Below are 16665 nucleotides of genomic sequence, written 5' to 3'. Positions count from 1 at the left end.
CAAAGCCAATAGAGTCTAATAATAGATTAAATGCAGTGTTGAGGCTGTCATTCTCAGCATCTGTGTGGATGTTAAAATCGCCCACTATAATTATCTGAGCTAAGCACTAAGTCAGACAAAAGTTCTGAAAATTCACAGAGAAACTCACAGTAACGACCAAGTGGATGATAGATAACAACAAATAGAACTGGTTTTTGGGACTTCCAATTTGGATGGACAAGACTAAGAGTCAAGCTTTCAAATGAATTAAAGCTCTGTCTGGGTTTTTGATTAATTAATAAGCTGGAATGGAAGATTGCTGCTAATCCTCCGCCTCGGCCCGTGCTACGAGCATTCTGGCAGTTAGTGTGACTCGGGGGTGTTGACTCATTTAAACTAACACATTCATCCTGCTGTAACCAGGTTTCTGTAAGGCAGAATAAATCAATATGTTGATCAATTATTATATAATTTACTAACAGGGGCTTAGAAGAGAGAGACCTAATGTTTAATAGACCACATTTAACTGTTTTAGTCTGTGGTGCAGTTGAAGGTGCTATATTATTTTTTCTTTTTGAATTTTTATGCTTAAATAGATTTTTGCTGGTTATTGGTGGTCTGGGAGCAGGCACCGTCTCTACGGGGATGGGGTAATGAGGGGATGGCAGGGGGAGAGAAGCTGCAGAGAGGTGTGTAAGACTACAACTCTAACAATATAATGACTTGTTATAATCTGATGAACTAGGTTTATAGATTTGTGTTATTGTTTTTGTGGACTGTGCACTGTGTCTGGTTTGTGTTTGGAATTTTTTTTAAATTGATTTACACTCTTTGTGCTGGCATTTGCTGTTGTAAGTACGCATATATGTGTTTGTACGTGTGTGTGTGTATATATATATATGTGTGTGTGTGTGTGTGTGTGTGTATATTTTACGTTAATGGTAAAAGGGGTGGGGGGGGGGGTGGCATTTATAAGCTTTTGCTTCTGCCCACACACTTTCGGTCACACAGGTTCACTGATAAATTGTTTTTTATTGTCGAGTCTGTGTGCAGAATAAATTAATTCATTCATTTTCTACTGCTTACTCCAATTAGGGTCGGTGGGGGGCTGGAGCCTATCCCAGCAGTCTAGGGTGCGAGGCGGGGTACACCCAGGACAGGACGCCAGTTTGTCGCAGGGCCACAAACAGACAAACAAACACAGACACACACACACACACACCTACGGACAATTTTTAAAGATTCCAAATCCACCTAACCTGCAGGTCTTTGGATGTGGGAGGAAACTGAAGCACTCGGAGGAAACCCCGCAAACACAGGGAGAACATGCAAACTCCACACAGAACGGCTACGGAATTGAACCCACGACCTTCTCACTGTGAGGCAACAGTGCTAACCACTAATCCACCATGCTGCCCCAGAATAAATTCATTCATTCAAAATTTTCACTTTCTGAAATAACTGATAAAATATATTGAACATTTTCTACGATATTCTAATTTTTTTGAGGTGCACCTCTATGTGCAGACAGAGAAGCTTGTAATACACTAAATCCTGTTGACCCCCTTCACTCTGAAGGTTGACTCGTGCTTTGACTTCAAAGGACGCTGGCACCTACACTGTCAGTAGCCTGGAATCTCTCGCATAACGTACGTGTGCCTGTCCAAAATATGTCTTCCTTTGGTGTTCATTGCTGAGACAAGTAGATGCAGCAGATGACAGCACGTTACTAGAACAAGCCAATCCCATCAATGATGGATTGGAGATTGGAGACATGGGACACCATGTCATTTTGAGGCCTGTGACAGGAATTATAAGTCACCTAATAGCACTTCAGACTAACAGCCCCCAACCTCAAATATTTTCTCTTACTCCAAAACAAAAGAAACATGTTTTTCTAATTAAAATAGAAATCGGTATTTATCCACGTGGGCAAGATTTCATTTCATTTGTCAATTTCTTTCTCTCTCTCTCTCTCTGTATGTGTTTGTGTGTGTGTGTGTGTATATATATATATATATATATATATATATACACACATACGTATGTGTGTGTATGCACACATTGCATCTGGAAAGTTTTCACAGCGCTCCACTTTTTCCACATTTTATGTTGCAGCCTTATTTCAAAACGGATAAAATTCATTTTTTCCCCTCAAAATTCTACAGACAATACCCCATAATGACAAAGTGAAAAAAAAATTTTTTTTTTGAAAAATCGTTAAAAGTAGAAAAAACTAAGAAATAACATGTACATAAGTATTTACAGCCTTTGCCATAAAGGTCAAAATTAAGCTCAGCTATGACCCGTTTCCATGGATCATCCTTGAGATGTTTGTACAGCTTAATTGGAGTCCACCTGGGGTAAATTCAGTTTATTGGACATGGTCGGACATGTTTATGTCAGAGAACAAATCAAGCATGAAGAGTGTGTGGATATATATATATATATATATATGGACTAATCACCCATCTCTTACAGGAAGTGCCTGAGCAGCCTGTATCTACTGAGGAGACTGAGGTCATTTGGTCTGGAGTGGATGCTCCTGGTCTACTGGGGTAGTAGCATATATCAAACAGCAGACAGGAAGAGGCTGGACAAAGTGATCAGGAAGGTCAGTTTGGCTTTGAGAGACCCCCCTTGACCTAGTTGAGTTGGGAAGTGAGAAAAAAACCATCATCTCTCCTGGAGAACCCATCGCACCCACTACAGGACACCATCACAGCACTGAGCAGCTTCTTCAGCGATGGACTGAATCACCTGTCATGTCTGAAGGAGAGGTATCTCAGGTCCTTCTTTCTTGCTGCTGCTAGCCGACACAATCTGTACTGCTCCCAGTAAGTGTGTATGTGTGTGTGTATATATATATATATATACCCCAGGTCAATAAACTGTGCAATACTTCTGTGCATGTAGTATTTCTCAACTTTTCATTCTCTTCCTTTAAGTATTCTTCCTCTAAGTATTTACCCTTCCATTTGCACATTTTACAGTTATGCAATTACTATTGCCACTGCTGCTGTGACACAGCAAATTTATTTTATTTAAATTTATACTTTGTAAAATTTGTCTTCTTAACATAATGCAGTACAGTATAGAATGTCAACTTTTACTGCATTTTATATTGAACATTTTCATCTGTGGTGGTGTCGAACCTCGTGATCCTTCTATCTTCAATTATTTAAATGATAAAATACAATATTTAAATTAGCAGCATGGTGGCTTAAGGGTTAGGATTCTTGCCTGACAGCAAGAAGGTTGTGGGTTTGATTCCCATCTGGGGCCTTTCTGTTTGGAGTTTGCATGTTCTACCTGTGTTTGCATGTTTCTGTCTTCTTCCCACATCCACAGACATGCAGGCTATGTGGATTGGAAACTTTAAATTGTCCGTAGGTGTGCGTGCAGGTGTGAATACTATTGCCTGTCTATATGTCATCCTGTCCAGGGTACCCTGCCTAACGCCCTATGCCAGTGACCCTTAATTGAAGTAGGCGGTTGAAGATGAGTGAGTGAGTATATGCTAATTAGTTATTTTATTAGTGAATCTCAATTTGTTTCCAAGATTATCTACGGTACAATCCAGTTTTTCTGCCTTTATAATAACAGATACTGTTTTAGATACTATGTGCATGCACAATCTCAAATACAGTTCTGAATTTGTTCATTGAAAGAGCAAATGAAATGTTATTATAACTTTATTGTTTGTTTTTTTTAATCAATTTCAGAACAACATTTTACTGGCAAGCAAAATGTAAAGTTGATCATTATTTTGCCAAGTCAGTATTTTGAAGCAGACCTCAGCACTTGCTTTCTTCTAAAAAAACAAAAACAAAACAAACAAACAAAAACTGAAAACAAATCCAAGCTCCAATATTCTATGAATAAAAATGGCAAAATATTCAGACTGAATCTGAGTTCAACAGGCATGTTTTTAAAAATAAAAATGTTAAGTTCTAAAAAAAAAACATTAAAATGAGCTGTGATAATTAGATTAATTCAAAATGTATTAGCACACGCTTGTGAATTATAATCTGCATAAAGGTTAACACAGAAATGCAAAATCACAATGACAAAAAATTTAAACGGTTCAGTGAATTCAGGAACAATCCAAAAATATTTATATTCAATATTGCTATATTTTTCCCAACATCACACAGCAGAAAATATTTTAGATAAGTAAATGACTAAAAAAAGGGGGGGGTGGCATTGTGTAGAACCTGTTAGTAGTATCTTAAATCATTCTTTCTTGTTGTGCTACATTAAGGTTGAGGGTTGGAGGTATAGGTGGTACTGCTGGATGAGAAGCTGTAGGTGTAGCTGGAGCTGTAATCCACACTGCCTCTACGAGAGCCACTTTTGGAGCCAGCCCTGGACCCAGACCGAGATCCGGGGTTTGAGACGTTGTAAGGGCTGCTGATTCCCTTGCTGGACACTGAGGACGCTTGCAGCAACTTCATTCCTTTACTCTCCTCCACCATGCAGCTGTCCATAGCTTCTTTATAGGAGATCTTCAGTTTAGTCTTGGGGCAGGTCAGATTCTTCTGGTGACTCTGTGTATCCTGAAGCTTCTGGGCTGCTTGACCATCTAGCCAACCCTTGCGGATAGCTTCTTCAATGGTGATGCGACGTCCGGTGCCAGGTTCTATCAGACCCCCTGTCAGGTACTGGAACTCCAAAAATCTCTGGCCAGCCTCGTACGGCAGCCACGTCTCCTTCACCGCCTCGGCTGCAGACATCTTCCTTTTAGTCTTCACATCCTCAAAACCAGTATAGGCTTTCTGGGCAGGTTTAAGTTTTGATGCCATGCTTTCTTCAATCAGGCACTGAGTGACAGCATCTTGCAGGGACAGTCTCTCCCCACTGGCAGGGTTGATAATGCCCCCTGTGCATGTCTGGGCCTCCAGCAACCGCTGTGCGCTAATTGTATCAATTATGCCTCTTCTGAGCCCTTCAGTAATAGTTATCTTCTCCACGGTCTCTGTGTCAAATATAGCTGCCACGGGGCTTTGGTCATCAAACATCTCAGGTGGAGAGACCGTAATAGAAATACTGCTGAAGCGTTTGCGGACTGTAGGAGAAGATGGTGCAGCCTGAGTGGGAGTGGAGCAGGTGACCATGTCATCAACATTGCTGGCTGCGATTGTCATCTCAGTGTTGCTGGTTCTGCTGGCGATGAGGTCGGCAAACTGTGTCAAGGTTAACTCTCCTGCACGATACTGACTCAAAGACTTTTGTTCAACGATACCTCGGTCTAGGCAATCCTGAATGTCATACTGAGTTCCTGTTTTCCTGTCAACCAAAACCAGACGTGCTGTTCCATCTGGACCTGTGATAGTTATTTCCTCCCACTCGCACTCTTGCTCCGACAAGTCCAGGAAAGTGTCATAATCAATTAGTTCCCGATGATAGGCCTCCCTCACAGACATCTCCTGCCCACTGTCAGGATCAACAATCACAACACGCCTTTTGCGAAGAACATTTGTACGACTTTCCTGTGCCTTCTGCATCTTCTTCTTGTCTTTGAGTGGCAGAAGCACTAAACCTGTTTTGGGATCTGTGATGCACCTCTCTTTTAGTTGTAAATATGTCAGGTTTTCCTTGGTGTTTGGGTCAAAGAAGCCCTTTGTATCATCGCCTTCATAGGTTAGGATCTCATTCATCTCCTCGTCAAAATACCCCTTCTTGTAGGCAACATCTACATCAATGCGATGGCTCCCTTTTGGATCGATGATTCCACCACTGGCAATTTGGGCCTCAAGCAGACGTATTCCATGGCCTTTCTCAATGAGTTCTTTCTCAATAGCCTGGAAAAGAGAGATGGTCTTTCCATCGCTTGGGTCTTTGTATCCAGTTACTGCCTTTTCTGCAGACAACAATTTATTCTTAAACTCTTTCCCTACTAGGCATCTCTTTACAGCCTCCTCTACTGTCAAGAAGACATTGTTGACTGGATCAACAATGAAACCAGAAGCAGCCTGGGCCTCAAGAAGCTCCAGTGTAGTTCCTCTCATGAGTAGATCTTCCTTCATTGCCTGATAGAGGGGTAGTATACGTTCATTGGCCTCATCATAGATACCAGCAATACAGGAGGAGCCATGGAGATAGGACTTCAACTTGTCTTCAATATCTTTGCTTGAGATCATGCCCTGGTTGAGCTTCTGCAAGTCAGTTTCATCGATCAACTTGGACTCGACTAGCTCTTCCACAGGAATATCACGACGGAAACCTCTTACTGATATGGATTTTTCTTGGCTCGGAAGCAGAAGCAAGCCAGAAATGGGTTCCACAGTACACTTCTTCCGAAGGTCACTGTAGCTTATCTTCTCTGCCGTCTTTGGATCCAGGTAGCAGGGGGGCTTTTGGTTCAAAGCCCTGTAGAGCTCCTCATCAATCAAATTGCGATCCAAAGCTAGATCCTTTGGCAAGAACACACTGAGAATGGGATCCAAGATGCCTCCAACAGACTCTTGGGCTTGGAGCAAGCGGATGGCTGTATCTTTGTCAACACGACCCTGTTTGTAAGCCTGACCCAGAGATAGAACTTTTCCACTATATGGATCTTTGAAGCCTGTACTAGCTGCTTCGGCTTTCAGCAAGGTGTCTCTGTCTTCTGTGTCTATAATCCCTCTGGAACAGGCAGTATCCACATGCATCTTCTCATTAAATGTGGGGTCCACGATGTAGCCGGTTGCAGCCTGAGCCTCCAGTAGCATGAGGGCACTGTCTGGGCTAAGACGTTTCTTGTTTTTGGCTTCAGTGAATGGCATTTTCCCATGAGAGCCACTTGCTATACCTGCAATGATGCCGGTACCCTTCAGATTGAGATGAATGTCTGCAGCTACCTCATCCACTATCTTTTTTCCTTTTAGGAGCTGGTCTAGAGTGGCCTTACTGATTATTCCACAGTCACAAAGCTGCTGAGCTGTTACTTTGCGGCGCACACCTTCAAATACGAGTTTAGAAGCATCAATAGTTGGCATCTTCTCATCTGTTTGAGTCTGCCTGCTCATATTGTTTGGCCTCTGCTGCAGCCTCAGTATCTCTCTTTCCAGAGCATCTCTTTTGAGAATCAGGTCCGAATAGTCCTTCTCTGAGTTTACTAAACGCAACTTGTATTTTTCCTCAACACTTACTAGTTCCCTCATGAGCTTCTCCACCTCATTTTTCAAGGAGAGTTTCTCTCTGCAAGCCTTGTCCCTGTCTGATTCGCACTGCCTAATCTGACCGTCTTTCATCTCAAACTGGCTCTTCATGTAGGCAAAGTCCTTGACGACAGCATTTTTTTCATCTTGCAGCCGTTGCTTGTTGCGTAGCTCAGCCTCTAATGAGAGCTTGATGCGAGCGAGCTCCTCTTCAAGGCGCTGCTGACGGTTCTTGTCTTGCTCAAGCAGTTTAATCTTGGACAGCAGATTCTCCTTCTCCAGCATAAGATCACTGTATTGGCTTTGGGATGTGTGCACCATCATCGAAGTCTGAGGAGAGATAACAAAAAACATATTCTTACATCTGAACAATATTTTGGTATTTGACACACACAGCAAAAGGCTAAATAAATTTAACTGATTTTTGTGATATGAAACTGTCACCAGTAACTGAATCATCATCATTTTGTTTATTTTAATGCTGTTTAAATTAAAGTATGTACATCCAGATACAAACATTATAAAAAGTTATTAATAAAGAGATTGTTTTGTGATATGTGGCATAAGAAAGTGTGCTCAGCAAAAGGGTGGAAAACATGCGTGTCTGCTGTATTTTCCGGAGTATAAGTTGCACCTTTTTCCTGTATGTGGAGCTTACTGAGAGTGTTTCCCTGGGAGAGAGTTTAACAATGGACAGGAAGTCAGTGTAGCGTGTGTGCACACCACAGCATGTGCTGATATTTAACATAAGGTTTCTTAAATTCCAAAAATAAGCAAGATGGACAAATAAACTAATGATAGAAATCATACTGGATTTCATTTGATGCAGTTTGGACAACAGAAAATGTGAGATGGACACGGATGAAGAACTGAACAGTGGACCTATGCAGGAAGTGCCACGCTTGTGGTGTGTGCCATATGGACTTTGAAATTCCAAAAATAAGCAAGGTGGACAAATAAACTAATGATGGAAAACATATTGGATCTTAGCAAGGTGGACAAACATGCTTTGGACATTATTTGATGCAGATAAACATGGATTGCTGACCCACAGCTTTGGAAGCACTACAATAAAAATGTGAGTCCATTAGATTTATTTATTTTTTTAAATCAGCTCTTTAATTTAGGATTTTGTGCATTGTTGTAGTGGACTTTTATTACTGGAGTTTGTGCAGTGTGTTGATTTCTGGGAAAGTCCTATGTAAAATAATAATAATAATAATGATGATGATGATTAACGAACAAGTGATTGTCAGTAATCAACTTTAGAATAACTCAAGGGGCCTCTCAAACAAATAAAAAATAACCTGACACTTATTCTCCGGGAAATATATATACAAGCATAGGTATGTATGAAGGCTAAGTCTAAGTGAAATTCATGCAAATTCGATAAAGTGCAAATAATGCTACTGCCAATGTAGGATTAAGCTCAATTAAATTATAACAATTCATGCAAAAGCAACAGCAGTATGAAATGAGTTGAATTATGTGGTGGTGATCCTTCTGTACATTCAATAATACCTCAATGGACTGCTTTTGGAATTTGTCTATTTCCAATTTTAGCTTTTCTCTCTCCTTGGTCAGGTCATTGATGAGCGCCTGCAGTTCCATTGTCCTCTTGCTGCTGCTCTGAAGCTGGGCGTGCAAGGCTGAGATCTGAGCAACGCTTTCTCCATCAATGCTGTCTTTGCTAATCTTCAGCTCGTCTCTCTCCTGCCTAATTGTCCTCAGCTCTTCCTCCAGCCTCAGTCTCTCCTTTGTCAGGGTCTGGGTCATGCGCTTTAGGTTTTCATTCTCTGTGGTGGAGTCGTTAAGAAGCCGGCTCTTCTCCTCGATGGTCTTGTACAGGCTCTCGTTACGCTGGTTGAGCTCATAAATCTGGGTCTCTTCCTGTTGGAGCTTCTGTTTCAGCATCTTAAGCTCAGCTGTGACACGGGCTAGTTCCTCCTTGGCTAATTTGTGGTCCCTTTGGCTCTTATCCAGGGCATCCTGCAGGACCCTGAGATCTTGTTCATACTTCCTCCCAGTCGTGGACGCCTCGTGTTGAATAGATTTCAGGGTGGTAATTGTGGTAGTGTGTTCTTGGCAGGTTTTGGTCACCCTCTCCAGCTCAGCTTCCATTCTTTTTCTGCGTGTGAACTCCTCCTGACTTGCCTTCTTCTGCTTCTCCAGCTCCGCCTGCGCCCCATCAAGGGAACTCTGCAGTTCACGGATACGACTCTGCAGCCTGGCGGAACTCTGTTCGGCCTTGGCTTTCTCGCTGGCCTGCTTCTCCAGCTCCACTCGGGTGATGCGGACCTCCTGCTCAGACACTTTCAGCTTGTTAATGGACTCGAGGTAGGAGGTGTTCTTTGCCTTCAGCTCGGCCTCAATCTGCTTCAGGCGGTTTACTTCCATCTCCAGAGCTCTTCGTTTCTTTCCTTCCTCCTCCAGGTTAAGTGTTAGCTTGTTGATCTGCCTGGTTTTCTCCTGACTGTTTGCAGTGGCTTCCGTTAGCTTTCGCTCATTCTCTTCTCGCTGATGCATGAACGTTCTCAGTTGCACCTCCAGCTCGCTGCGTATCCTGGTTTCTTGCACCACTGAGGCCCTCTGCTGGCTGGCCTCTGCCTCTGCTTTGCCCATCTGCTCCTCTGCATGAGCAATGGACTGCCTCAGTCTCCTGAGCTCATCCTCCAGATCTCTCTTCTCAGCAGAAAGTTGGTCACATTGCATTTTCAGTTCTGCCGTGTCTTCTTCTCTTTGCTGTGAGGTCTTCAGTATGGTGGTCTTGGTGACGTGGATCTCCTTCTCATATGTCTGCTTGAGCTGATTAAGCTCCTGGGTGCACTGTGTTCTTACCTTTGAGATATCTGTCTCGGCATTGCGCCGACGTGTTGCCTCCTCTTCGAGCAGTATCTTCAGTCTTTCCAGTTCACGTTCTTTGTCCTTCACCGACTTTTCCAAGTCAATCTTCGCCCAGTTCAGCTCTTCCAGTTCTTTCTGTCTGCGGCGAACGGCCGCCTCATACTCTTCTTGCTGGCTGTTGTAACGCTCCTCTGCCAGTCTCCTTTTCCTCTTTTCCTCATCCAGCTGATAGGTGAGGCGGGACAGCTTGTCATTGAGGTCTTTGAGCTCATTGTGTGTGCTGTCCAGGCTCTCTCTTGCAGCACTGGCTTGTATTGCCGTGGTTCTTTTGACTTCCTCCATGGAAAGGAGCTGGTCTTTGGACTGGCTGAGCTCCAGCTTGTAGCGGTTCAGAACCTCCTCCAGAGACTTGTTTTTCTGGTCATGATCCTGGAGGTCGTCCTTCAGACGCCTCAGTTCCTCCTCCAGCAACTCAATCTTGGTGTTCCTGATCTGCAAAAACAAACAAACAAACAAAAAATACCATTAGACCATCAGGAATTGTATGATATCTAGTTTTATATCTCCATAAGATCACATCTACTTCTTGACCCTCAACTCCTTCAGTGGTAGTGATCACCTCTGATTGTTTGTTCTCTTACTTTTTCTGGGAGGTTGATGAAATGACATTCTGCTTCAAAATTTTGTGGAGAAACAGACTCTAAAAGCAGTTAATTACATCTTCCAAGGACGTAATAAAATCATCCGCGTTTATTTATTTACTTATTTATTTATTTGTCTGTCTGTTAGCAAGATTACTTCAAAACTACTGCACAGAGTTTTCAACACAGATACATATTAGTGCATGGAAGACTCCACTGAATTTTGGAGGTGATCCCGATCTGGAAGTGGATCCGGATTCTGGGTCAAGATTTCACTTTATATGGGCTTTGAAGGATTTCTTCAAAACTACTTCATGGATTCTCACCAAATTTACCGTACACCACAGATAAATATTAGGGCATGGAAGACTCCACTGCATTTTGGAGGTGACCCAGATCTAGATTGGCGGATGTCAGAAATCTCTGATTGCTCTTGTTAGACTTTGCAGACAGTCTGGATTCTATTGTATTCTAGTATTTATTTGTGCTATTCTCACTCATTAACATGCAGTGGCATGGTTACACCCGTAGACTGTTTATATACTGGACAAATGCTTTGTGATGTCACCTATAGGTTTTCTGAAGAGATGCTGAAGACTGGTTTTGAAGCTCAAAAAGTGGTTGCACTGTGTTGTTGCCACATTGGCATTAATTACTCCACCTATGTCGCTGCCAACCCATAAATGAGCAAGGCGGTTGAACACGGGCGAGACCCTGTGTGACTTGGATGAGAAGCCTGAAAACGCCCCCATCTCAGACTTACTGAACTAACAGCTAACAGGCTAACCTTGGTTTGGCATATTTTTTGTGGACTGGGTGGAGATTTTCATAATGGTGGTTTAGGTGCAGGTATTAAAAATGATGACCCTTTTATTTCCTCAGTAATCCTGGATTAACTAGACCCAACGATTTCAAGATACCGATAGCAGCTAAAAGTGATAATGCCACTAACATACAAAATTACATAATAAAATGGTGGAGCACAAACGTCTTAGATGATCCGCTACGACAATTAACCACACAGCAAGCCATGTTATTATAGATATGTGTTATAAGACACTCAGAAAGGACAGACACGGTCGTCCACAAAAGTTAGCAACTGTGGCTAGCGTGTATTTGGTAGTGGAGCTCTGACTTGCCTCAGTGGCACATACTAGCTGTCACTCAAAGTGACCACACCCCTAATTATTCACAACTTTATGGCTTAAAATATCTTAAACGGATAAATGATAAAAAAACAAAAAAACAAAACAAAAAAAAAACACTTGAAGAGATGTGAAAAGAATGTGAAAATCTGCAATCTCTCGAAGCTTCAGTTTGTCTGAGTCTGAACACAATGATTCAGAAAATCATGGACTAATGTTGATTATTCAGATTCCTCAGATTTTTTTTTTACAATAGCTTTTTTATTTATTTATTTGTATATGTATTTGTTTTTTTCTAGGTATAGGGAGGAGGAAGGGTAATGAGGGTTAGGGTGTTTTTGTTTTTTGCTTTGGCTTGTAAATATATAGTATTTTGTATGTAAGTAGGTATGTGTAGGTGTATATTTATGTTTGTGTATATATATGTGTATATATGTATATGTGTATATATGTGTATGTATATGTGTATGTATGTTGATGTGTGTATGTATATATGTATGTGTATATATATATGTATATATATATATATATTGATATCGGTTTAGGTGTGTAGGAATCTATGTGTATATGTGGCAAAGGGTATTACTGGTTGTGGGGAAGAAGGGGTAGGGATAAATAAGCTGATGCTTCACCCTACCCCTTTTCGGACATGTTGGGTACACAGTAGGAACTTTTTTGTTGTTGTCTTTACTGATCTATCTTGTAATTGTTGTTGTATCAAATGTTCGAAATAAACAGTTTTCATTCATTCATTCATTCAAGAAATAAGACCATTTTTTGGTCCTAAAATAGCTCCAAGTAAGTTGCAAATTTATGCAATTTAGGGGTTCGTCTTGTAGTTTCAAAAGTCACAGCTTCAGTACCAGTGTTGCCACAGTTACTTTGAAAAAGTAATCCAATTACTGATTACTCCTTGAAAAAGTAACTTAGTTACTTTACTGATTACTCAATTGTAAAAGTAACTAAGTTAGATTACTAGTTACTTTTTTAGTTACTTTCCCAGCTGTCGACAACAACCCACGTCAACATGACAATGATACCTGTTTTGCCAAAACTCACTTTATAGTCACCCTTTCTTGACTTCAATGAAAATAAATACTTGTTTTATAAAAAGTAAAATAAAGACCTCTTTCTTGACCTCATATTTAACTGTTGACAGCACTGTAACAGTAAAACTTGCAATTTCAAACCTACATTGTTTATAAATGTAACTATTAAATTTTAACATTTTTCTAACATTTAAATTCTCTCTAAACATTTTACTTGTCGAAATTATTATTATTTTAAGCAATATTAGTAGTTGTAGTAAAAAACAGCTTCAAAACTGGATCTTTAATCTAGGGCTGTTGTGGGGGGGGGGCACATCCCTCCCCCACGCCCCCATTCCATCTGGATTCGCCCCTGCTTTGGCGTTTGAGCACAAAGAATGGATAACATTTATTTATGCAGAAAACATGACCAGATTTACAGGTAAGAAAGTTTTATTGCGTTTTCACATCATGTGGTCCTCAGAAAGAGAGTTTAGGTGCATTTGAGTGGAAAATAGTGTTAGTTGTTGACGCGTCGCCGAGGATCAGCTGTTTTTAACGAGACGATACGGAGCAACGCAGCTCAGAATTCTAAATAAAGGAGGAAAAAAGTATAAAAATGTCTTTGTAAAGCTCAGTGCAGGTGTGCTGATCACCGCGCTTTAAGTGGAGAGGACGAGTCAAGCAGCTGCAAAAAACCGCGGATGAAAAGCTCACAGCTCGCTTAAAGTGGGACGTTCAGTCGAACCCCGACCTCTTGCCCACAGACCAAGTTTAATGCTGCTATCGACCCACAATGAAAAATAATAGTAACGCACAGTGACATGGAGAAGTAATTTTAATCTGATTACTGACTTGGAAAGATTAACGCGTTAGATTACTCGTTACTAAAAGAAGTGGTCAGATTAGAGTAACGCGTTACTAAGTAACGCGTTACTCTAATGCCGTTACTAAGTAACGCGTTACCGGCATCACTGTTCAGTACTTACCTTCAGTTCTTCCATGTTCTTGAGCATCTCTCCAAGGAACTTGTAGTAGTCACTCGAGCGGGTGAGTAGCTCTATGTAGCGGGACTGAAGGTCAGCCGCCTAAGTGCAGATTAAATTAGTGAATGATCTTATAAGCCTACACATAATCAAAGAATGTGTGAAAGAAAACGTTTATGACATAATAACTGCCATTTAGGTTTGTCTCGCTGTATAATTGTACTTTAACTAGTAATTGGGTCAGTGAGGCACCTCTTGTCTGACGACACTAGCAGGTGAATGCAGCATCGATCTCCTGATGGGGATGTTCAGCAGAGTTTCCAGGCCTGAACTGTAGGAAGCCAACTGCATCTCATAGTCCTGAAATCACACAATACCGCATGGACATTAGCTCCAAGCCTGTTTGTGTGAGTCCCCCTCACTATGAATAGATTTTCACCAAAAAGAAGCAACAACCAACCTTTATAGTGGTGGCACAGGTGTCTGCATTTTTCTGCACATCCTCCACTTTCTCCTTCTTTCCTTTAATTTCAGTGTGAAGTGCCTGTGCAGCAAGAACACAGACATCAGAGAGACTCAAGCCTTCACGCTATCGGCACACTCCACACACACACTCACTGCTTTTTGATGCTTTGAATCAATTACTTCAGACAATCATGAACCACTTAGAAAAGCTCAAATGACATGATTTACTCAGAAAATTAGTCTTTGCTTTGAAATGCTATAAACAGTAAATGAAATAACTTATTTTGCAAAATGTTTCAGTGTTTTGAAACATTACAAATTTTGCATGAAACAACTGCTTCACAAAATGGAAATAAAATAATTATTCAGATCATAATTAATGTTTTGAAGTGAAGAAAATGATTCAGTGATACAAACATTAAAATTCTATCTGAGACGATTTCTACAAAATTATTTGCTGCTTTAAAATGCTCAACACTGTGCATTAAACTATTTGACAAAAAAAAAAGAGACAAAAAAGACTGTTTTGAAATGTTCAAAACATTATATGAAGCAGTTGTAAACAAAATGATTCAGTGGTTTTTAAGGCCAGAAACACTCAATAATTTAAATGTTTGAGATTTATTCACTATTTTAAAAAATGTTTGAAAAACTTGATTCTTCACAAAATGATTCACTGTTTTCAAAATGTTCAAAGACAAAATGAAACAGTTATTTTGTAAATTGATTCACTGTTTTAAAATGCTCAAAACTCTGTGAGAATGACACCCATTTGACAGAGGGGATTCACCACATTTGAAATGCAAACAATAACTGGAACAACTGCTTCAGAAAATGGTAATAAAATAATTATTCACATTATAATTGAATGTTTTGAAGTGAAGAAAATGATTCAGTGTTATGAAACATTAAAATTCTATCTGAAACGATTGCTACAAAATGATTTACTGCTTTAAAATGCTCAACACTGTAAATTAAACTATTTGAAAAAAGACTGTTTTGAAATGTTCAAAACATTATATGAAGCAGTTCTAAACAAAATGATTCAGTGGTTTTAAAGGCCAGAAACACTCAATAATTTAAATGTTTGAGATTTATTCACTATTTTAAAAAAATGTTTGAAAATTTGATTCTTCACAAAATGATTCGCTGTTTTTGAAATGTTCAATGACAAAATGAAACAGTTACTTTGTAAATTGATTCACTGTTTTAAAATGCTCAATACTCCGTGACAGTGACACCCATTTGACAGAGGATTCACGACATTTGAAACACGCAAACAATAACTGGAACAACCGCTTCAGAATATGACAGTTTGAAAATAATCAAGAAATAAACTATTGAAACAGTTGCTTCAAGAAATAGTTGTTTCACATAAGATGAACAAATGATTTCAAAGTGTTTTGAAATCTCTCTATGCACTAAATACTATGTTGGCGACATCTAGTGGACTGCAAAGAAAGTTCAAGTAAAACCTCATCTATGGCAGCGCAACATCTTTATATTTTACGACAAATTAAAACTTTATTTTTGCAGAACTTCACATATTTGTTTTTATAGCATAATTTGAGGGTAGCTGTAATATGACGATGAACGGAAATTGTACCTTTTGTTGGTTGAGGTGGTCCATCAGTGTCTGAATGTCAGTGAGCTTGGTCATCTGGAGGTTATCTTGGCGCTTCTTGGCATTGTCTACCCACTGCTCCAAAGAAGTGCTGCTCTGCTGGTAATGTTTCAGCTGCTTCTCCTGTTTCTCCAAGTCCCACATTCTGAGGAGGAAGAGGAAATAGTATTTTTAGCGTCTTTAACAGCAATGACGACTGTAGTGCTTAAAAACCTTAAGGAAAATTGATTTGGATGGGCACTGAATCATACCTGCTGTCAATTTGGGACTGAATGCGACGCCAGCGGTCAGACAGCTGACCCACCATGTCTGAGTACTTGGACAGATCCACGTCACACTTGTGAAACGGCTCAGAAATTTGGCCGTTCCAGTGCACGGCTTTAGCCAAGTCGGACTCCATAGCTGTCAGCAGGTCTCGTTTTTGCTCCAGATCGAGCTTCATTTGCTGTTAAAGATGAGGAAAAGAACTAATTAAAAAAGCAGACATGTACATCTGATTTATATCTAATATGCACCTATAACACGGGTCAGTTACTAACTTCATCTAATACAAGGGGCAATTGGGAAGTTTTGAGCCTGACCTAGAAAAAGTAGGGTGTGGTTCTCCATGTTTTGCATTCTGAGAAACCAACATTTCTCAACACTGCACCCAGTAACTCAAAACATCATAGGTTCTCGAGAATGTGGAATGCACTCCACAGAGTGCTCATCTAGCCAGAATGAGAATTCAAATAAATGAGCGGCCATCTAATGTATACAATTAAATTTAAACAACAAAAATGTATTTATTCGTATTTGTTGTATACAATGG

General features: G+C 40.4%; 1 protein-coding gene across 2 annotated transcripts in view; it reads right to left on the bottom strand.

Moving 5' to 3' along the window:
- Window positions 1–3952: 3952 nt before the first annotated feature.
- The window catches only part of LOC117521908 (desmoplakin-like), a 46582-nt gene continuing 33869 nt past the window's right edge, over window positions 3953–16665 (bottom strand). The window contains exons 18-24 of one of the 2 annotated variants that reach the window (XM_034183272.1): window positions 16106–16299; window positions 15837–15999; window positions 14226–14309; window positions 14018–14125; window positions 13769–13867; window positions 8643–10457; window positions 3953–7451 (exon numbers count right to left, since the gene is read on the bottom strand). In XM_034183272.1, the coding sequence (XP_034039163.1) occupies window positions 4239–7451; window positions 8643–10457; window positions 13769–13867; window positions 14018–14125; window positions 14226–14309; window positions 15837–15999; window positions 16106–16299 (5676 nt within the window). In that variant the 3' untranslated portion in view covers window positions 3953–4238. The remainder of the gene's footprint in view (window positions 7452–8642; window positions 10458–13768; window positions 13868–14017; window positions 14126–14225; window positions 14310–15836; window positions 16000–16105; window positions 16300–16665) is intronic. The other variant, XM_034183273.1, reaches the window with a different exon arrangement.

This window comes from Thalassophryne amazonica, chromosome 12, assembly GCF_902500255.1.
Source record: "Thalassophryne amazonica chromosome 12, fThaAma1.1, whole genome shotgun sequence".
NCBI lineage: Eukaryota > Metazoa > Chordata > Actinopteri > Batrachoidiformes > Batrachoididae > Thalassophryne > Thalassophryne amazonica.
The sequence above is the reverse complement of the archived record's forward strand: the minus strand, read 5'-3'. Positions and strand labels throughout refer to the sequence as shown.